At 41.0% G+C, this 20,807-nt stretch overlaps 1 protein-coding gene across 8 annotated transcripts in view; it reads right to left on the bottom strand.

The window, feature by feature from the left end:
* The window catches only part of NAV2 (neuron navigator 2), a 523,029-nt gene that overhangs the window by 78,743 nt on the left and 423,479 nt on the right, over positions 1-20,807 (bottom strand). For 4 of the 8 annotated variants that reach the window (XM_069221922.1, XM_069221923.1, XM_069221925.1 and 1 more), the window contains 4 exons: positions 18,430-19,111; positions 10,155-10,607; positions 4,733-4,777; positions 1,445-1,605 (listed from right to left, as the gene is read on the bottom strand). In XM_069221922.1, the coding sequence (XP_069078023.1) occupies positions 1,445-1,605; positions 4,733-4,777; positions 10,155-10,607; positions 18,430-19,111 (1,341 nt within the window). Of the gene's footprint in view, positions 1-1,444; positions 1,606-4,732; positions 4,778-7,313; positions 7,380-10,154; positions 10,608-18,429; positions 19,112-20,807 lie in introns of all 8 variants that reach the window. The other 4 variants (XM_069221921.1, XM_069221929.1, XM_069221928.1 and 1 more) reach the window with 3 other exon arrangements.

Raw genomic sequence — 20,807 nt, 5'->3', positions numbered from 1 at the left:
GTACTTTGGGCCTGTGGTCGGGTCATTAGACCTACTGCATTCTCTCAAGTCAAGAACTGCTTTCCATAAAAGGAATCCTCTGTATCCATACATAAACCAGGGCATCTGGTTACACCACAGCTACCTCTAACCGTCCCTAGATGAGCCTCAGAGAATGAGCTTCCAAGGTTTTACTCATGTGGGCCAGGCTTAAATTCTTCAGATTGAAAACTATCAACAACTGCCCTCATTTACAAATCAAAGCACAGTCAACCCCTGTGTTGGTCACAGCATTGTGTGTTGCACTCCACTGAAGTTGTTGAATCCTAACCATACCTTAAAGCAGTTAGGAAGTGGCAGGGCAACCAAGGCTTCTAGCTAGAGTATACAGTCGCCTGTGACCAGCATGACAGTCTATAGTCAGCAAAGAAAAGGAGAACTGGAAAACCAGGGCACCATTACTGGAGGTTTAGGGTGAATTCCAATGGTGATACAGTGGGCCCAACATCAGCAACACAAGTAATACTGTTCTTTGTAGGAAGGAGGTCATTTAAGTGCATCTGCCAACACCAACTTTATAAGAAGAGTAAAGGGGATGTAAAGAAGTAGCTAACAACATTGAAGTAACTACCAATTTAGATCAATGAAGGACTGCCCGGGAACAGGTCACTTCTAGAGATATTAGTAGAATGGCTATTCATGGACAGCGCTTCTTCAGAAATGTTTCAGTCTGCAGCCATGCCACAATAAATGCCCACTGACTTTTTTTTTTAGCAGCCTCAGCACTGAGGCGGGAGCAGCTTCGACCTCAGCGTATAAGCAAGTGTCCTTCAAGCCAACCGTTTGGATTTCACTTGTTTTTCCGCTAACTGAAGATAAATAGAAAAAGAAAATGCTGCAATTGTTTTAAGTTGTGGAAGCACTCAAAATGATTAATGGGGTGGATTTTTTTTTGTAAATTTATTCAGGTGGTGGCTACTAACCAAACACATACTTGCTCAGCACCAGAGGCTTCAGTATTTACTTTGTTAACACTGAAAAAAATCAAGCTTGGGTTTAAGAAGGTTCTTTTTATTCAAAGTAATTTCCAGTTCTAAGTTAGGTTATTTGGCATATGAGGATCTGCATTAATTGGCGATAGAGGGTGTGCCAAAGACTGGAAGAGCCGGGTTGAATCCAACAGGACACAGTTGCACAGATGTTTAGTAAAGACACATGATCTATTTGGTAAACTGTCCCTGATGAAAGAGGTTGGCTGCCTAACACAAACAAACAGACTTTTTAGTCGACTACCATCTGGCTAAGTAGACCATTCTACAATTTTACTAGGCTAACTTTAAAAATAACCTGGCATGAACTCTACATATCGCAAACATTGAATCAGCCCAGTAATCAGAATAGATGTCTGGGTACACACTGACTGTTTGTCGGATAAGTCTCATTGGACTGAAATTCACTGACTCACCCAGTTGTGCAAAGTTGAAGCGGGTTCCACAGGGTGATGTTATGCTGGAGCCAGGGGAGAACGGAGAGTTGCTAGCTGTGTCCTGGAGGCCGCCTGCTGAATGCGACCGCAGCCATTCCTTAGCTTCCTCTTGGCTGCGAAGTTGGGAGGATGGGGCATACCTGGTCAGACAAAATGATTCACATATAAACAATGGCTTGCATTAATGCTGACTTACAACAGGTGTGGCCTGACCAATGACAGACTAGGAGCACAGGATGCCAGAATAAAAGTTTAAGTATGATGTCGTAGGAGAAGCATGGGGAAAAACCACTCTAGCCCACATTGTACCACCGTCCATGTGCCCGCTCTCTATGTTTGCAGAACTGCTGTTCTCTCTCTACCTACCCCACCTCCCCACACACACCTTTAAAAGTTTCTGCTTCTTTCCTGAATCCTTTGGTTGGCCCAGTGAAGGATGCCTATCAGGAAATACGTCAAGAGCTTTGGATGCAAGCAAATTCTACTTATTCTTTCCAATTGAGCAGTACAGTTCAGGTTAGGTCACGAGACCCAACTCAAGGTTTTAGCTATTCAATTGATCTCAAAGGTTTAGAATTGGGCTCTGTGAGGTCAGGTTCTTGCAACAGGTCGTATGGGACCATGCTGGATTCAGCTCCCCCGTATCACACTACAACAACTTCTGGAGGATACCCAAGTCATTAGCACACAAACAAGGGCTGCACTGATGGCCTTTGCCTCAAAGATGATGTCCTGTTCCTAACTGGAGTCGCTACCCTCTCCTTCTCCAGTGGCTAAAGATGACCACCACGCCCAAGACCCAACAGTGCTCTGCTGCTTGCTACTTTAATGAAGTCTCTTGCACAGCCACGCAGTCAAAGAGCCAATGTGTCAATGTCAAAATGCCATGGCAACAGACAAAGGAGCAGGACATTATTGCTCATAAAAATGCACGCAAAGCAGAGTCCCACGCATGGGCTGAGTAGGAGATGGCACAGAGTCAGAAAAAGGCTCGCAATTTCAAAGAATTGTGAGAAAGAAATTTACAATTATCAGCTCATATGGTGCAATTTCTTCACTAACCACCTTTGCCTCTACTAATGCATTTCTTATAAAGCAGTCCAAAGGCCGTACGCATGATAACATGACCGGGCCTCCAGGATGATGAGAGCTGCCAAATTTACTAAAAGGTTGCACCCTCTGGCATGCTGAGACACGCATCCAATCAGAAGGCTCGGAATGCAGTCATTAATACTTGATGCATGCTGGCCGTTTAGGTTCATTGAGAGCTCGGAGCCAGCTTACGAAGCTCAACTGGACACAAAAACAGCTTAATTTACAACACCAGGCCAGAGATGGATTCTGACTGCATTTACATGCTGTCAGACAATAACAGCTGTTAATTGCCTCTTTCCCCAAATACAGTCACTTGTCTTCGGTTCAGGTGAAGAAATGCAGAGCCCATCAGCACAGGCAAAGAATGCTAATATTATGTTTCAAGAGACAAAAAAAATGGAAATATGAGACATTTGGGAATGGCAACAGCCAAAGTGAGAAAGACATGGCTTGTCCTTTACATAAGACCATACCAGGAATGCGATCTGTAGCTGTAAACGCTATAACACAGAGGACATGATATTTCAGCATGATGCTAAAACCAGACCCAGTTATAAAAGTAATGCATTGCCATATGCACTTCACCTTACCATTTAGGAAATGCGAGCTTCAATGATGGAATCTTACTTTTGTCTGCTACCGAACAGAAATCTCGAACACATTTTCATTATGCATGTTAAGCTGGGATGTGATTATTAAGCTGCACAGACGATCAATGTATTTATGGTGAGAAATAGGAGAGGGTGAAAATCCTGTTACATCAGGCGCAGTTACTGAAACAGCACAGGCAATCGGACATGATGGAATAATTAGCAGGAATGACATTCAGGGATGAGATTCAGATGCAAGACTGATGACACAAAGAGACAAGTCGTTGCAGAGCAGTCAATTATTTTGCAGGAGGAATACAGATGTGTTTTCCTCATATAAAATGAATAAAACTAAATCGATATGTGACATAAAATAATAGTAATGCGTAAAAGCCAGCAGATGCGTGACAAGAAGAGGACGAATAGGCCAGAAGGCTGCATTATGCCCAGTCTCAACAAGAACTCAGAGGAACACAGGGCAGCATTGGGACACATCTAACCTGCCTAGTTGGTTCTTTAAATGACGAGTGTAAATACAATTCAGAAATTTGACTTACGTTGCCCTTCCCAAGTCCAAACACTCGAGTTGCATCATTACTATGCCAGTCTGCAAGCACCAAACAAACTTAAGGAGTTTGTTGGAATTCAGCGCCACCTGGTAAACCATGGCGCATTTTCAAACCAGTTTCCCATTCTCTGTCTTGTTAGAACCCGCTTTTTCCCCTCTTGGCCCCCCTTTTATTCACTTTTTTTTTTTCCTACCACTTGTCCATGTCCAGGGTGTTACTCATTTTGCTCGCTCACATCCTTTCCCTACCCTTATGTTCACCCCCCCTTAAACTTTAATGTAATGTCCATTAGTTCAATTTTCATGAAAAATCCCTTAAGTCTCCCAGGTTTTCAGGCTGAACCCAGAACACAATGAATCAAAAATTAGCAAACAGCTAAGTTAATGAGTTTCCAGTTTTCATCTCCACTCACAAAACAGTTCACAAGATTTCATGGATATTTGTTGCTCATCTTTCACTATGGAGAGTTTTACTTTATGTAAAACTATGAATGCAACATAGGGTCACATATTAAGAAAAGTACAACATGACAGTGCTCTGCTTCAGGCATTAGCAGCACCGTCTCTTCCTTAAGATTTACTTTTCTATTCACTCCACGTTTGGTAGCTGAGATTTTCTGAATGGTTCACTGCAAACTAGAAAACTAAATCTATTTGGAGATGATTTGCCAGAAGGTAGTTCTGTTCCCCAAAAAGGTATCTTTTAGAGAAGTAATCGGCAAAGTGTTGTATTATGGATGGATCTCAATGGTTCAAAGCATGAGCACAGAAAACTGAAAATGAAGATTTGGACCTGTGATCCTTCATGAGGCGTGTGTCAGCAATTCAGGCAGCAAAAGCAAGACGCAGAAAGCCACCCAGTGCAGAAATGAAAGGTGCTAGCAAATGGTGTGGATACACGATGAAGGCCACAGCAGGCGTGCCCTACACAAAGCGTAGACCAAGACAAAAGACAACAACTGCAAAGCTCCCAAACCACAGCAAAGCTGTTACACCAGGAGGAGACAGCAATACCTGAGTCCCTTCTTAGGCAAAGTGTTTCTATCAAGATGTGGGTCACTGTAGGAAAGTTAAAAGAAAAGAACTTCAGAAGAAAAATGAAAAAAACAACCAAAAAAAAACAAAAGAGACAAAAACTGGTTCATTGAACAACAAACATTGTTCCCAGATATGTCAACATGCACAGAGCACCCCAAAAACAGGGTCACCATCCACACCCATGGCATAGACAAGTTCTAGCGTGTATCTGAGTTGCCAACAACCACAAACAATATTTAGGAAACTGTTCCTACTTTATTAGTAAGGTAGAGGAATTTGTTTGTGGTGGTCTCCATTATCCCAAAAGCAACAAGCCAGAATCCTGTACAGACACCTTGCTCATTCACCATGCTATTACTGGAAAAGCATACTCTAAAGGACTGCAGAGGGCGTTTCAGACCCACCATCGTGCAGCAGGGCTGCCGCAAAGCACTTTTGCCACCCTAGGCAAAATGCCATTTTGCAGAGCTCTCCACAAACAAATTATTTATCGCTTCTTAAGAGACTCTGGTAATTCCAAGTTCTGCAAGCAAACTTAAAACTATTGCCTTGGCAAGAACTAGTCATACGCACATGTATAATAAAAATATACATCGAAGGGAGGAAGGTTGAGATTTTTAATTCAATCACTATGAATTTTCTTTAAATCAAAAGGAAAGAAAAACTAGCCTTAATTTTACCATTATGTGCAAACGTGTCAGACTCAGAAATGCATTTGCAAACATAAATACCACTAAAATATGCCAAAATTTAAGCGTGAAAATTTAATTCGTAATTTGCAAAACATGAATACGTACTTGTAAATCAATTTACGCCAAACTTGTGCCAGTGTGACATGTTCTTCCAAGCCACTAAATTTGCTCAAAGGGGAGGATTCTGGGTGTTCTCAAGAGAGATCACAGCAGATTCCACAGTGTATTTCTGGAATTCTTTGTCAATTGCAGGAAAGTTGGAAATTTGTGCAAAACTAGGGTATAGATCTACATGCGTAGATTTCAGACTTTCCAGTCAGGACCTTTGTGAACAAGACCCATTATATTTTGCACAAGACTCTTATGCTAGTGACAAGATTAAGAGATTTTTCCCTGAATTGACAACCCCCTTTAATATGCCATTTTGGCTTATTCCAAGCAATATGATGGTCATGCAATGAGCGGCAAATGCAGATTCACTACAAACAATATTTTAACAATGAAACCAGCTGTCCTTTCCCATGGACTACAGCGCAAGTAGCTGTGGTATGTCAATGTATCTACACCGGTGCATCATGGGTCAATACATTGGAGGCACTACATCGTCAACGAGTACATCAACAGTACCCTTCCTTACATCTACTTTTTAAAGTAGATTTTTCATTTATTGTATTTTAGTTTTCATTTAATTATCCATCCTGACATTATCTGTTTGCATAAGAATGCAGTTATTATTTTAACATATATTTACCCACCCCCACAACCTCTAAATATGCATTTTATTTATTTTTTGGGAGAGTGACCTCGCCAACATAAACTAAAAAACCCTTTTCTATATAGGTACAATGACTTTTACTCACTTTTCATCTGCTTACTTATTAACTGTATGTTTATATGCAAATATTTGTATATATATATATATATATATATATATATATATATACACACACACACACATATATACATACACACATATATTTAGTGGAGGGTAAATAATTGTATACTTTAATTTACTAACCCACTTACCTGGGGCTATAGGTATTTTATATATCTAACACATATATATATACATGTTACAATGTAGTGGTCACCTCAATGAAATGCCTCTGATGTAATGACCCACGTACTGGGGCAATCTTTATTTTAAGTCTTGACAAGTGCTTTCTACAGTAAAATATTTCATTTTCCCTTAGCACCATCACAAAAAGCTGTCCAGGACAATTCTAAGTTACTGACACACCTAACTTGACCTTTCAGAAAATAATATCGAAAGAAAATTTCTTAAACACAAAAAAAAAATAAACAGACAAGTACGAAGTCCAACAAGTACTAACAATTTCACTTTCCTCACTTTTTTACTACGCGGTCAAATAAAATTGACCAAATAAACTGACAAGTAATATAAACCTTGTTACAACAGATTTAAAAAATAAAAGACAATTACAGAGAACATCCAACAATAACATCAAAAACCAACTTACTAATAAAATAATGACAAAACAAAATATATCCAACAGAAACAACCAGAGGACAAGGCGCAGAGCTAGTAAACTCTGAAAAGCAGCATGCCTTAGGGATCCTGAAGCTGCAAGAGAGAGTTCACATCTTTTTTGTATAGAATTTGAGGAATTTGAAAGCTGCCTTTGGTAGACTGTTTTCTTCTTCAAGCAAGAAAAGCTTCAGCTGGCTACTTAGATTGAGGGCTTTAACATGGACTCTCACTGGCAAGTCCTGGCGAGAAGGCGCACAATTCAACGACAAACACAACACAGGGGTCCGACACATACTTTCTGCACAAAACACTTGGTGTGAGCAGAAGTGAACATTAAAACGTTTTGTGCACCCGCAAAGACAGACAGAATTACCTGTCCTGCTTCCTGGGTAATGTATTTCTGCTGAATTTTGGGCTAGCGCCGGGGGAGGAGAGAGGGCTATGGAAACAGTTTACGTAAGGCAGAGAGAAGAAAAGCAGCATTAACACACAGGAGAAAAAAAGAAGGGAACAAGGAGTTGTAAAAGTTAATAAATTATACTAAAGTTGGTTTATTTGCCAAAGTTTCCAAGTGTTTAAGTTCAAAGTTTAACAAGTGACATTTGTGTAAGCTACACATCCTAACTGCATATGTTGCTGAAGAACTCCTTAAAAGGCCTTTTAATACTTTATTTCAATCCAGGATATCCAAGTGGAAACTCCCTAACTTTAGATTCAACCATTGGTACCAAAATACAAAACCATAGACAATAGGCCATGCCAGGAATGGAACCCCAGCTGAAGGCCAGACAGGTGTTTATGGGGGGAGTGGATTTCTCGGGCTCCTTGTCAATAGGACACTATAAAATTAGGCTCGTTGTACTACCAATAAAATGGCCCATGAAATTTCAGTAGATTTTACAGCTGGAAATATTGAGACCACCATTGTTTGATTCACTTTAGAAACAAAAGCCACATCTGAAAAATTAAACAAGTATGGGCCTAGGATGCCAAGGGAGTCTCCAATCTCCTGTTTGCTCCTCACATAGTAAAGGGAGTGTCTGAATATCTGCCAAAATTTTAAATTTCCACCAGTAGAGGTACCTTACACTAATTATAGATGGGGTGAAATACTGCCTATTAAATTTGCCGAACCACAGTTAAAATTAATACAAACAAAAACTGCATTTTCACAAGTGCTAATTACATTACCGCATGAAATCCACATTGTGGACACAATACAGCCCTTTCAGAACACCAATCACTTTCGCCACCATTAAATATATAATTTAGGTTGCTAATCATTCAGGTAATGGCAGAGGGACCTGCATGGTTCCTCAAAGGGATGCTAGTACAATCCACGTGTTTACTGTCCGCTATAAAATTTATTATTTTACCACTGGTGGGTAAACCTGGTGTAGCTGTGTAATCAGTAGGTCAGTAATTTACTGGTGGAAATATCATCAAGCCAATGATGATATGTTATAATATTGCGGAAATTACTACAGAAGGGAAGATGCTTTAAAAACACTCCTAAGTGACTGTGAACTGTTCAGCAAGAATCCATTGCAATACGTTTCCATTACCACCCCCAGATGTTTACTCTCATCCACAGAGAAGTTTAAAGTGAGATTGCAGAGTGGTGAAACTGCTCTGAAGCTCCGCCCTCCGAGTCTTTCCCTTTGACAGGTCAATGGTTTCGAAGTTGCAGCTTAGCCCGTCTTTGGACATCACCATGTATTATGAGGGTCCAAAGGCCCAAATAAGCCCTTTCCTCTCAGATGAAGGTTCAAGTGAGGGATGGGCAAATTACATCTTTGTATCTACCTCTCAGATGAAGGTTCAAGTGAGGGATGGGCAAATTACATCTTTGTATCCACCAATATAGCGAGAGACAACAAGGTTTTCAAAACTACTGCAAGGGGTAGCTGAAAGAGGGCATTTCACAAAATTGATATTAAATCTCTCCCTTACTTGAAAAAGGAAATCACCACTCACAGTTAAGATGGAACAACTAAGTATTCTAAAAAAACCAAATCATTGGAGTTCGCCTAAAATACATTAAAAAACTGCACTTGAAGCCAAACTCCTCATGACAAGGGTCGCTGGATGGAAGGACACTGTATCCTCCAAACTGATGACGTTAACCATTTTTTATTTTAACTTGCACAGAGTCACAAAGTAGCAAGTTAATTTTTTGGGAATTAAATTATCAAGACATCTGTTCTTCTCCCTGGTATTTCATCGCACTCCCTCAAGGTCCATTGAGATGCTTGCCTAATATTAATAAAGACATCTGAGCCTGGTGCACAGGCAATAGTTTGGCAATAAAACTAGTGAAACCAGAGGGAGTTCCTACCTATTTACAGCATTGTAACATCAAGACACATTGAAAAGGAGGAGTATAGAGTAAGTATCAAGAAAAATGTACCCAACTCATGAAAAAAAAGTCCACAACAAGGTTTCCATTGATCCTTGATTGTGAATGCAAAATACATTTCAGCTTGTGGTACTTGACTAAATCAATTTTAAGGCCAATTATCTATGTAGACGTATCTACCGTTTTGTGTATGTGTGCAAATCTCTCAAATCCTCTCTTCCATCTTCTTAATAGTCAGCCAAAAAAGAGGTGAAGCCAGAAACATCTCAGTGAAACAAGTAAGTGGCAGTTGTGGTTGTGTCTGTAGCTGTTCAGTAATTTGCCACTATCATAAACAGGGGCTGTTGATTGCTCTCTGTACAGGTCTAGAGCATCCCATGGACCATATTAATCAAAATAATGTACAATTCATCCAACAGACTGTCAGGTAAAGAGAAACTGAGATCAGCAAACCTCAGGTCAAACCCACAAAACTAAAAGCCATTATTGTGTTCAAGACCTAGTAAACTTTACAGAAAAGAGATAAGCCCATAACGGAAACAAGATCTGATGTATGGTGGAGCATCATAAAACTAGAAATTATTTTTTCATAAATCACACCTGATCTTTTTTTTTTCTTTTTAGAGAAGAGAAGCCCACGCTTGAGTTGGAGTTGGTCATTCAATGCGACATAACTGATGTTTAGCAACATAAACTGTATCTGAATGCATTTCTATCCCGAGACACAATACTGTTGTACAATAGTTCACTGCTTGGATTAAAAAAAAAAAAAAAAAAGGGACGGAGGTCATTAATTCGCATAACAAATTAATCGAAAGCATGCCAATCTAGTTTTAGAAAGAAGAACCTACTAACCTCTCTGACATGGCAGTCTTAACACTGTTGGTTCTGATAAAGTTAGCCAGAGAATCATCTTTCGACGCAGTGGCGAAAGCACTGGGAGAGTTCTGGCTCATTCCCCCTCCACTGCCGAGAGAGATGTCGATGGACTCGCAGCTGGTGTGAAGGCTGCTGACGGACTGGTACCCGTGGCCATCTTTGCTTACAGCGGAGGAGCTGGTCGGGCTTGTGCCCCAGGTGAGGCTATTGGAAGGGGCTGAATGGGCGGAGCTGGGGCTGCTGGCTAGTGGAGACTGGTTCATGTCAGGATTCTTACTGTACAGGGGACTGCTGCCCCCACTGCCAGACGGAGAATCGAGGTTACTCTGCTGGTTCATGGTGGCGTGAGGGTTTGAGATCACTGTGGCGTTTTTCATATTTTCATTTGTAGTGATGGGGACTTGTTTACTTGGCTTTCCACCAAAAAGTCTGCATAGAAACATAACATAATTCAGGAAACAGATAAGTGTCAAGGTTACAAAACAGTTTGCTAAACTACAGCTAAAAAGTCATCTATCAGCATTTTCACAGTTTTGATGGGATGAAACGTCTTCTAAACAATTCAATTACTAGTCCCATTAAACCAGACGCCTCCTACTGGACACTACCAACATGTGCAACACCACATGATTTATCTGAGGGGTCAGTTCCTTGAAGCAACACCCGTTACAAAAAAACCTAATTATAGTCAAATGTCGCAGATTTTATAACCAACATTTTGGGAAAAAATTAACTGTTCTACAGACCTATGCGCTGCCAAGCAGAAATGTATAAGGTGCTCCATTTCTACAGAATTAGGAACGGATAAACATTAAAAAAATGGAATTCACAGATCATCCAATGAAAATCACAAAGAGTAGGAATAAACCTGTGGACTGATAATGTGGAATGGAGAAGGTAGTTGTAGGTACACAATGAGTTTGGCGATAGAATTGTGGAATGGCAAATAACATTGAGGGGGGAATTTGGCATTCTATAGGAAAACGCACAGCATAGATTTTGTCTTGCAATAGCTATAAAGGGTAATAAATGGTTTTGATCCTTGACAGTGTTCAATGAATGACTTATCTTGGTTGAAAGTAGCATGGAACAAAAACAAGTATGATGCACTTGCCACTAAGCACCAAGAAGGCTGAAGCCAAGGGAGGTAACGGCTTGATGCCATCACAAGATGTCCATCCATTCTGACTTCATAAAGTCTAAACTATTTGTTGCTTCTTTCTAAATAATTCTCCCTTTTGCCTTTCAGAACACAAGGTCATGAAATCCTGCTTAAATATATATTTATTACCATTACCGAGGCTTTGAGAGAGTTTAGTTGTTTTCCATTTGGATAACAGGAATTACGCCCACGACGGCTTCTCCTGGGGGAACTACCAGGCATGCAAAACCCTTCCACCAGGTGGATGTAGGCTGTTATACTGATTTGTGACTGAATTAACTGTTTTTTCTTCCTTTAAAGTCAATTCTATCTGCTCCTAAAAATAAATCTGTTTTTCTATTTTTCATACACCAAACAACCTACCGCTTGACAATGAAGAAATCTTCAACTAGCATACATTAGTTTGAGAAAGGAATAGCACATTGAATAACAGGGGTGAGAAAATGAATTAATGGGTAGAACCAAAAGGAAGAGATGTGTGTTAAATTAAAATTAGAGTTTGAGCATCATTTTAAATATACTAAGCAGAGAAAACTTATGTAGATAGCCCTTGGAGGAAAATGATGTCTTTAGTGAGCTACTTAGTTGAAAACTGCTTTAAAAAAAACCACACAAAAACCCAACTGCGTGAAACTGTCTTTTCGTCTCAAGAGTAAAAGCGGAAATAAAGATTGGTAGTACGATGAAAACTAAAGACTACACTGAAACATCGGAGGCACTGTCCTGACAAATTTTCGAATCATAACCTAAAAATCGCTGTCGTCACAATACAGAAAGTTTGCCATACAAATCAATTATCTTTGCTAAACTGTTCCCATCAAGAGAATTTGCCAACAAGACTTTAGTTAAAGGAATTTAGATTTAGCAGAGACCTCGCAATTGAGTGTCTAAAGTCCCACAGGCACTTTGTGACTTTATGGTTTTAAGGTATTTTGACACAGGGATGTGTTAGTGTGTGTTAGTAGGGCGACAGATCTCAACTTGCAACGTGTTTAGCCTTTCCCTTCATGGAGTTACTCTCTACAGCCGTATATGGGACATTACATTTCATAAAGAACCCCTTTTAGGCAAATTGATACTATTGTTTCAGAAAGAACAATCCCATGGCAATTAGGGCCTATACAGTGATGAACAGGTGTCTGACTCTGAACATCTGCCATACAGAGTAGATAATTGCATTTAAACAACATGTCATTCCATTAAGGCATGGGCAGCGATACATGGCATTCCTTTTTTAATCATTTCATTGCAGACTTAGTAAAGAGCCAGTCTCGGGTCAGTTTCAGTCGTAGATCATGCTATTTAAAAAAAAAGAAGTCTGCTGGGGCTGAGAAAGATAATTATTGGGCAACTGTAAATTTGGTGTCTTTTTACTGTAAATATATAAGATGAACTTGACACTACTCATTAATGATTTTAACATGAGTTTGTTGTGTATGAATACTGTATGTATGTTTTAGAAATTCTTTTTCAGTGTAGAAAAAAAATTCACCAGTGAAGTTTTCACAGGGCTTTAACAATAAGATGAAAGGTAGGGGAATCTTGAAGAAGCATATGAAGGGGGAATTCAAGTAGCAAACAGTTAGTCACAAAATATGATGAACTGCGTAAGTTGTGTGACAGAGAAATCAGGTTTGTGCTGAATGAGAAGTTTCCTAAAAGGCTGAAGGGGTAGATGTAGGAAAAAGTATGGACCCAAGGCAGAGAAAACCTATGCATATGGATTGTATGAACTTGACCCACATCGAATCTATAACTACTGCAAACCAATTTTGCCAGTTTCTCCATTATGTGTCATCATGTCTACTACAGGCCTGGCTGCCAGCTTATCCACCAAGGAAAGTAAGCCATTAGCATACGAATTGGGATAATTCGTGTCTGGTAGTCCGCAATAAAATTCTTATTAGTTTTTAAAGTGTTCATTACGGGGGATGGGGAGGGAGACTTGTTGAAGCAGAAATGTTGGTCAGTGCAAAGCTTTTAATCAGTCTTGGAATGTGTGAGAGTTTGTATTGGCCTTGTTTCAAATAAAAACAGACAATTTGGAAAAGAAATTTCCCAACCAATGAGCTGCTTCAGATAGTGTTGCACGTCATCACAACACTGAGTTTCAAAAGAAAAGGACATTTTCATCTTGGAAACCGTAATCTTGACCCAGACCTGGGAGCTAAGCTTGAGTATTTTCATTTGGAGTTCCATCTATCATGCATGCTTTTCAACAGGTTATCACATTTGAAGTAGGGTAGGGACCAGAGTAATTCATTACTTCCAGGGGGCAGTAACGCGTACAGTTGCTCCTCAGGGCTGTACCCCTGCTCCCATTCAATGAGAGGTTTGCGTCTCCAGTTTCGTACCACCTACACAACAACACATTTTGTGGGCCAGCACAACTATGCGGTACTCTTTACAACACAAATCTTAATGTGGGTCCCTAGCCATCAGTCAATTCAGTTTCTCCAGCATGAACCTGCTCTGGTCCTGCCCCCAGCCTGCCACTTAAGCGGTCTAGTGCAGAGTTCCAGCCTCTGCCCCACACCCCAACCTCTGCCCACTTCCCGTAATCCAGTAGGTGCCTGGGTCCACCACCAATATCACTCATCACACTTTTCATCACCCATAACTTCATTCACTTCTTTGCTGCAGCAACACTGATAGTCAGTGGCCACTATGGCTCCAGTCCAACGTTCCTCCACTGTTATAAAATGAGATAATCCACCAGCCGCTGCGCACAGGTGCGGTGTAGAGGGAGCTATTCCTACCACCATCCGTGTACTATTTCAGGCACACTTTTTGAAATTTCAGAAAACTGAGGCAGTGATTGATGATTAAGGGGGTTATTACAACTTTGGAGGAGGTGTTAATCCGTCCTAAAAGTGACGGTAAAGTGACTGATATACCACCAGCCGTATTACAAGTTCCATAGGATATAATGGACTCGTAATACGGCTTGTGATATATCTGTCACTTTACCGTCACTTTTGGGACGGATTAACACCTCCTCCAAAATTGTAATAACCCCCATAATCTCGAAAGTGTACTTTTGAATTGGGATCGCAATGATGATCTTTCTCTTGATTTTGCATCTAAAATCAATTAAAGATGTTCTAACTTCACAAAATGCATCACCCAACCTCTTACCACTGACCCATCCACCCAACTGACATAGGAACGCCTCTTCTCTTTTACAACCTGAAACTACAAACACTGCCAACCTTTATGGAGCACACACAACAAACTCAGCATTGTCTCACAACTTAGCGGGTGTCATTAGGACCCCACTCAACAGTACCCATTCTATTGAAGGTGGAGAAACTGAAGCCCTGGCCTGTCATGATTTAAACCTGGGACCATTAGTTGACACACAGATCTGTTTAAGAACTGGTCAACTAAGCAACCTTGTTTGCTACCAGCTTTTTAATGTTGCAAAGCAAAAATTGGAGATAACGTAAAAGGCAATATATGTAAAAATAAATAAATAATAAGGACAAGTAAAAACAAAATTTCCAAGTAAGTGGCACTTCAGTAGTGTAGGATATCGACAACAGTATTTTATCTGAATTTATCATAGCGTGATGGACCAGGTTCATAAATCAAACATTCGTATACTAGACACTACGTACAATATGCAGGATACTGAATGCACCAAGATGGACTCCGGATGCTTGGAACTTAAGGTTATTGCACCAGAAGAATCATCAACAGCCAATTACTTCCCCAAAGGCAATCGTTAAACTGATGAAATTGTGGGATTTGTTGGAGAATGTCTGGCATTTCACTGTGATTGACCTGATGAAGGAGTATCATGTATTAGTTTCGGGGTGGAACTTCTCACTTGACATTTTTGGTGGGTTGTAATCAGATTTGTGAAAACACAAACTACCAGTGCCACAGAGCTAATGGCTTGGGAAGATCTCATGAGCAGGAAATGAGACTGGTCCCACAGGAAAGCAAGGCCTCGCCTACAGCAGGTTTGTCTGTTCAAAACACTGATGAACATACATACGTGGTACTTCAACGGGGTCTCAGTGCAATATCAGTCAGTACAACGCCATGCCTATAAGCATAATGTAATTTTTCACATTTAATTCCTCCTGTTTATAAAACATTCATTCACATACAGTATGAGATGACATTTGAAAAATGTGAAAAAAAATTATGTGGCCATTGAATTGCCTTTTTTAAACAATCACTTATGTTCCTCGTTCAATAAACCACAAGGTATATTCTAGCCTATTAAAATTGTGATTTGGGAGCTGATATGTTTTCCGCATAATTCCGAATTTGCCACACTTGCCCCATAATGCATCATTTGCAGATTTCACCATAAAAAGAGCTATGGTTCTAGCTCAGACGGATTAAATGTTGCTCAAAGTGCAACATACGCACGATGCCGCAAAGCAGCAGACCATCTGAAAAGGTTAACATGTCACTTTTCATCTACTAATTACAGTACTCACGGGCTAAACTGGTACTAATAAGATGCAACTTTTTCCCACACAGAAAATTTGTGCTAAAATGACAACATTGTCAAATTACATATAAAGCACAGGATATGCTGTTTAATTTGTCTTTACTTGCAGCTTAATTTAGTCAACTCTCCCTCATAATGTGGTCCTCCATTGCCGCATAATTCTCGTGGCCCTGGCCGTAGCGTACCCGTGGGGCCAATCATCTTTGAGCCTATGTTGGAGCAGATCTAACAAATCTAAAATCTCAGAGCTGGCTCACCCTTTATCAGGTGATTAAGGCGGGCCCTACTTGGACGCAGGCCGCGAGGTAAATATGATTGAAAAGATTTAACGAGTGGATTAAGACTGGTCCCAAGAGATGCTGAAAAGGAGATCCAGTGTGTTTATGTGTAAAGCGAACAGTCCACCACATGACCAGGCCACACCCTGAGTAAGTCGATGGGATGGAGCCATATGAAGGCGGCACTAACCCTCCCTGAAGAGGCTTGCAAGACACATTAACACTTTTTTTTTGTTTAAATAAGTGCTTCATGATGTTGACTTCACAATTTATACTGTGTTTAGGGTGCACCATACCACAGCCATCCTTTTTCTTAGAAAGGAATCAATTCTGCGGCATTTTGATCAAACAAGAGGCCTGGAGAACACCGTTTTTCCATTTCAGTAAAATAAATGTACACGATCCTCACTTTGTAAATATTTACTTTGCATACTGAAGTATTGTTTCCAGTTCAGAGCATGTCTGAAAGCAGCTACACCTCAGCCAAGAAAATAATGAAAATGGTAAATTTTAGGTCAGCCCACGGTTTTTGTGCCCAGAAAATATTTTCACTAGGAATGAAGTCACAGCAATAGTGGGTTCGACTTTAACCAGCTATTTTTAAATGAATTCCACGGCTTCTATGCAGTATTTTGGGAGGTACAATTTACACAAGTTACTCAAAAAGAAACCAATTAAAAAAAGAAGTATTGCTGCAAATGTATTCTAACAAACAAAGGAATGTTTTTAAGGGCATGCTTTCAGTTGGAAGACAAGACCAATAATTTAGGTGAACAGGAGCGGCCACTGTATAATGTGCCCAAACTTGGAGGAGACAGCATGTATAAAGTCTGCTTTCTTAGTTTCATAGACAAAATGCAAAGAACATTCACAGCTCTCTAAGGGCATTGTCTCAAGCAAGGCCCTTCATTATAAAAATTACATTGCCACAATAAGGCAGAAAAAAATACATGGGCGCCTGCAATTTCTGAATGAAAGCCAGTCTACAATTTCCTGATTACCGGTGACTTGTGACGTTTTTAGGGGCCTGTAGTATGGCAGCGAGGAAGCTGCTCGAAAGGTAATAAGTTATTACAGACCATTTCTGGGGATGTAATTCCTGCAGAAAATGTGGACACCGAGCTTAATTACAGCTTCTGTTTAAGCGATGAAAATAAGAACTGGCATTTCTTTCTTCTGATCATTTTTTCTAGATAATGAGCAGAAAAGAGACGTTTATTTTTTGCACACTTTAGGTAAATATAGAAAGAGAGATTTTCTTTGCTTGTTTGTGCATGATCTGGGACACAGCTTTTTTTAATGACTTGAATTAGGCAGATTTTAAATATGGCTATATTATATTATAATATCTTTTTGGCAACAAATATCTAACTGCTTTTTGGTATGTTTAAATTTTGCAATACATATTCCACTTTTATTCTTCTTGTCTGCAAACATCCTATCTCTGTCATATGAATGGGCAGAATAACAAGGATTTAACTTATTTGTGGGAAGAGTGATGGTGAGGCCACGTATTATAAGAAATAAAGTACCCCCTGCCATACGTTATAAGAACACTGCAAGTCACCTTGTAGTTCCCTGACCTCATAAAGGAATTATATTGGAGACTTGCAATATCCTTATAATGTGCGGCAGGGAGTACTTTATCCCATATGTTATTATATCTACCCTAACCAATGGCAAAATTAGGATGGTTCTAAACCAGGGCAGACTCTGAAAACTGGCATTTTACTTTGAAGAAGTAGAATGTGAGACAAGGACACCGGGAATACATTTATTTTTACTTCTAATAATAAGCAGAATGGGCTGGCAAATGTGGTATTCCCAACTGTCTGGTAAAGAATAACTCACATGGGTGGGTTGTTATTATAATTCTTCCTTCACAAAACAGACAATGTTGAGATGCTCATTTTAGGGCAAACATGTTGGCTGCACAGGTTCCAGGCCACCAACTCTTACAATGCAAGAGCACACACCGCACTCCCGAATACCCTGCAAAGCAAATGTCCCACTGATGTAGATTTCAAGATACAGACTCACATTTTGGTATGAGGCATTCATTTAACGCCAATGTGGAAAGCGGGCCAATAATGGCACTCTTAGCTGGACAGCAAGCCTGGCAGGATAAAAGGAGCAACCACCATCCCCGGTTCCTTTCCATATCCTCACATTTACAAAACCAATCTTCTCATATATTGCATTTATTGATATCTGTATTATGTGTTTTTTGTGATTAGAAATCTGAGAAGTTAATATTTCATAATATTTAACTATGTGACCATAATTTGATTCATTGTTTAATAAGGCAAACACTCAAAAAGTGGACAAAATTTGGCTTACCTGCGCAATGTAGGAGACGACACATCGGGGTATTTGTTCCCTTGCTGGCGGGGGCACTGGGTGGCGTTTGAGGCAGACTGGGAGGCTGGATTTGCTTTAACGGAATTGCACGATGCCACACTTTCATTGTCGGATGAGATCCCCTTCTCCCTATCGGTCTGGTTCATGAATAAGGGAAGAGGACTACTAAGGACGGCTTTGGGCGGGTCTCGGAGTTTGGGGACAGGAAGCCCAGCTGACTTGCTGCTTATGTTTGAGTCTATGCTACTGGTGCTCGACCGGTTACCAGCTCCGCTCCTTGATTTACTAGGCCGGGGCAAGCTACGGTACTGGAGGTTAGTCCTGGCACTGAGTGGCACGTAGCCATCATCCTGGTTCGGCGACCCATCAATACTAGCCTTCCGATTGGTGGATCTGCCAATCAATCCTGTCGACTTGGGCATTTTGCCCAAGGTTGCCGATCCACTGGTGATAATGGCCCCACTGGCCGTGACTATGCTGAGCCCCCCGGCAGAACCGCCCTGCTTCTTGAACCCAAATGTGTTGGTGGGGATAGTTCTCGAAGGAGTCTTTTTGGTTTCATCACCACTGCTGCGCCCCGCATCTGAGGGAGACCGTTTCACGTGCACAGCCTTTGGGGACAGCCTTCCCTTCTCAGACACTTTGGCATCGTCAGTTTTTCCTATAATAGATGGAAAATGTTCAATTTAATGGGGGAGAAGGCACAAAGAATAAGACAGATTCAGAAAGAGGATTTCATCTACTGCAGCGCGTGTGGTACTACTTTGAAAGCCCTGCCTCTTAAAGGAAAAAAGATAGTGAATCGATTGGTACACCAACTTCAATAAAACTAAACTAAAATCTTGCCAAAAGATTACCATTCCTTTTGTGCAATGTATAGATTCACAGGGTGCTTCAGCTTTTGGACAGGGAACATTTGGATATATCTTGATAGATTTTTATACTATACTATTCAACTAAACCTATAATCCAAATGAAGGTGTTTCTTCACCTGCACAGATGTCACTGGCCGGCAGAGCTGTCAATGGCCAGCCTCCCTCCTGTGTGTTTTGGATGCAATCATTATAGATCCACACTTTTGCGCTTGCAGTGCCACTCAAAGGAACTGCGGTCACATCCATCCTTGACTCAAGCCTCAAACTCACCCAAAGCAGCAAAGAGATTGTGTACCTCTCACTTTATGACGCTGAAACCAGGAAGCGGCTAATGCTTATAAGACTATTGCTATAGGACGTCGATGGTGGTCCTAATGCAAATTCTGATTGGAACATTTTGGATGGAATGTGCAGTTTACAGTACATACAGTTGAAAACTGTACAAAGCTTATGTAAGAGAACAGCTTTGCTGAAGGCACACTTCAGCAAACAGGAGGATCCTGGCCCTTGTGACTCATCTCCAATACTGCATTCATCCAAACCCTAGTAACATTATCATCAGTGCATGAAACACCAGTCCAAGCACCATCCTCAATCATGTCATCTTAGAACAGAACCCATCACTTACAATGCGGCAAATGCAACGAGACGCATTTACCGCGATGCGGGCTCGACGCTTACCGTAACAGCGTCTCTCTTTTTCTCTGCCTCAACCACGCATGTGCAGAATAATGCACATGCGTGGTTAAGGCAGAGAAAAAGGGAGAGTGCATCGGGGGAGGACCCAGTCAGTTGGCTGGGGGGTAGCTTAATTGTTTTTTAAGGGGTGGGGTCGGGGTAGTTATTTTTCTTAAGGGGCGAGGGAGTCGAGAAAGTTAAGTTTTTAGGGTGAGTGGTGGGGGGGAGTCGGGGTAGTTATGTTTTTAGGGTGGGGTAATTATGTTTTTAGGGCAGGCGGGGGGGTTCAGGGTAGTTATGTTTTTAGGGCAGGTGGGGGGGTCGGGGTAGTTATGTTTTTATGGCGGGTGGGGAGGGGTCATGGTAGTAGTGTTTTTAGGGAGGGTGGTTTTTTTTTCCAGGTAGTTATTTTTTTAGGGAGGGTGGTGGGGGTTGGGGTACTTGTGTTTTTAGGGAGGGTGGGGGGTCGGGTACTTGTGTTTTTAAGGCGGGTGGGGAAGTTATCTTTTTAGGGCGGGTGGTGGGGGAATTCAGGGTACTTGTGTTTTTAGGGCAGGTGGAGGGGTTGGGATAGTTAGGTTTTTAGGGTGGGTGGGGAGGGGTCGTGGTAGTCGTGTTTTTAGGACGGGTGGTGAGGGGCTGGAGTAGTTCTGTTTTTAGGGCAGGTGGGAGCGGGGTAGTAGTGTTTTTAGGGCGGGTGGTGGGGGTCAGTGTAGTTGTGTTTTTAGGGCAGGTTGGGCGTGGGGAAGATATGTATTTAGGGCTGTGGGGGTGTCAGAGTAGATATGTTTTTAGGGCGGCTGG

Source organism: Pleurodeles waltl, chromosome 3_1 (genome assembly GCF_031143425.1).
Source record: "Pleurodeles waltl isolate 20211129_DDA chromosome 3_1, aPleWal1.hap1.20221129, whole genome shotgun sequence".
Lineage (NCBI taxonomy): Eukaryota > Metazoa > Chordata > Amphibia > Caudata > Salamandridae > Pleurodeles > Pleurodeles waltl.
The sequence above is the reverse complement of the archived record's forward strand: the minus strand, read 5'-3'. Positions and strand labels throughout refer to the sequence as shown.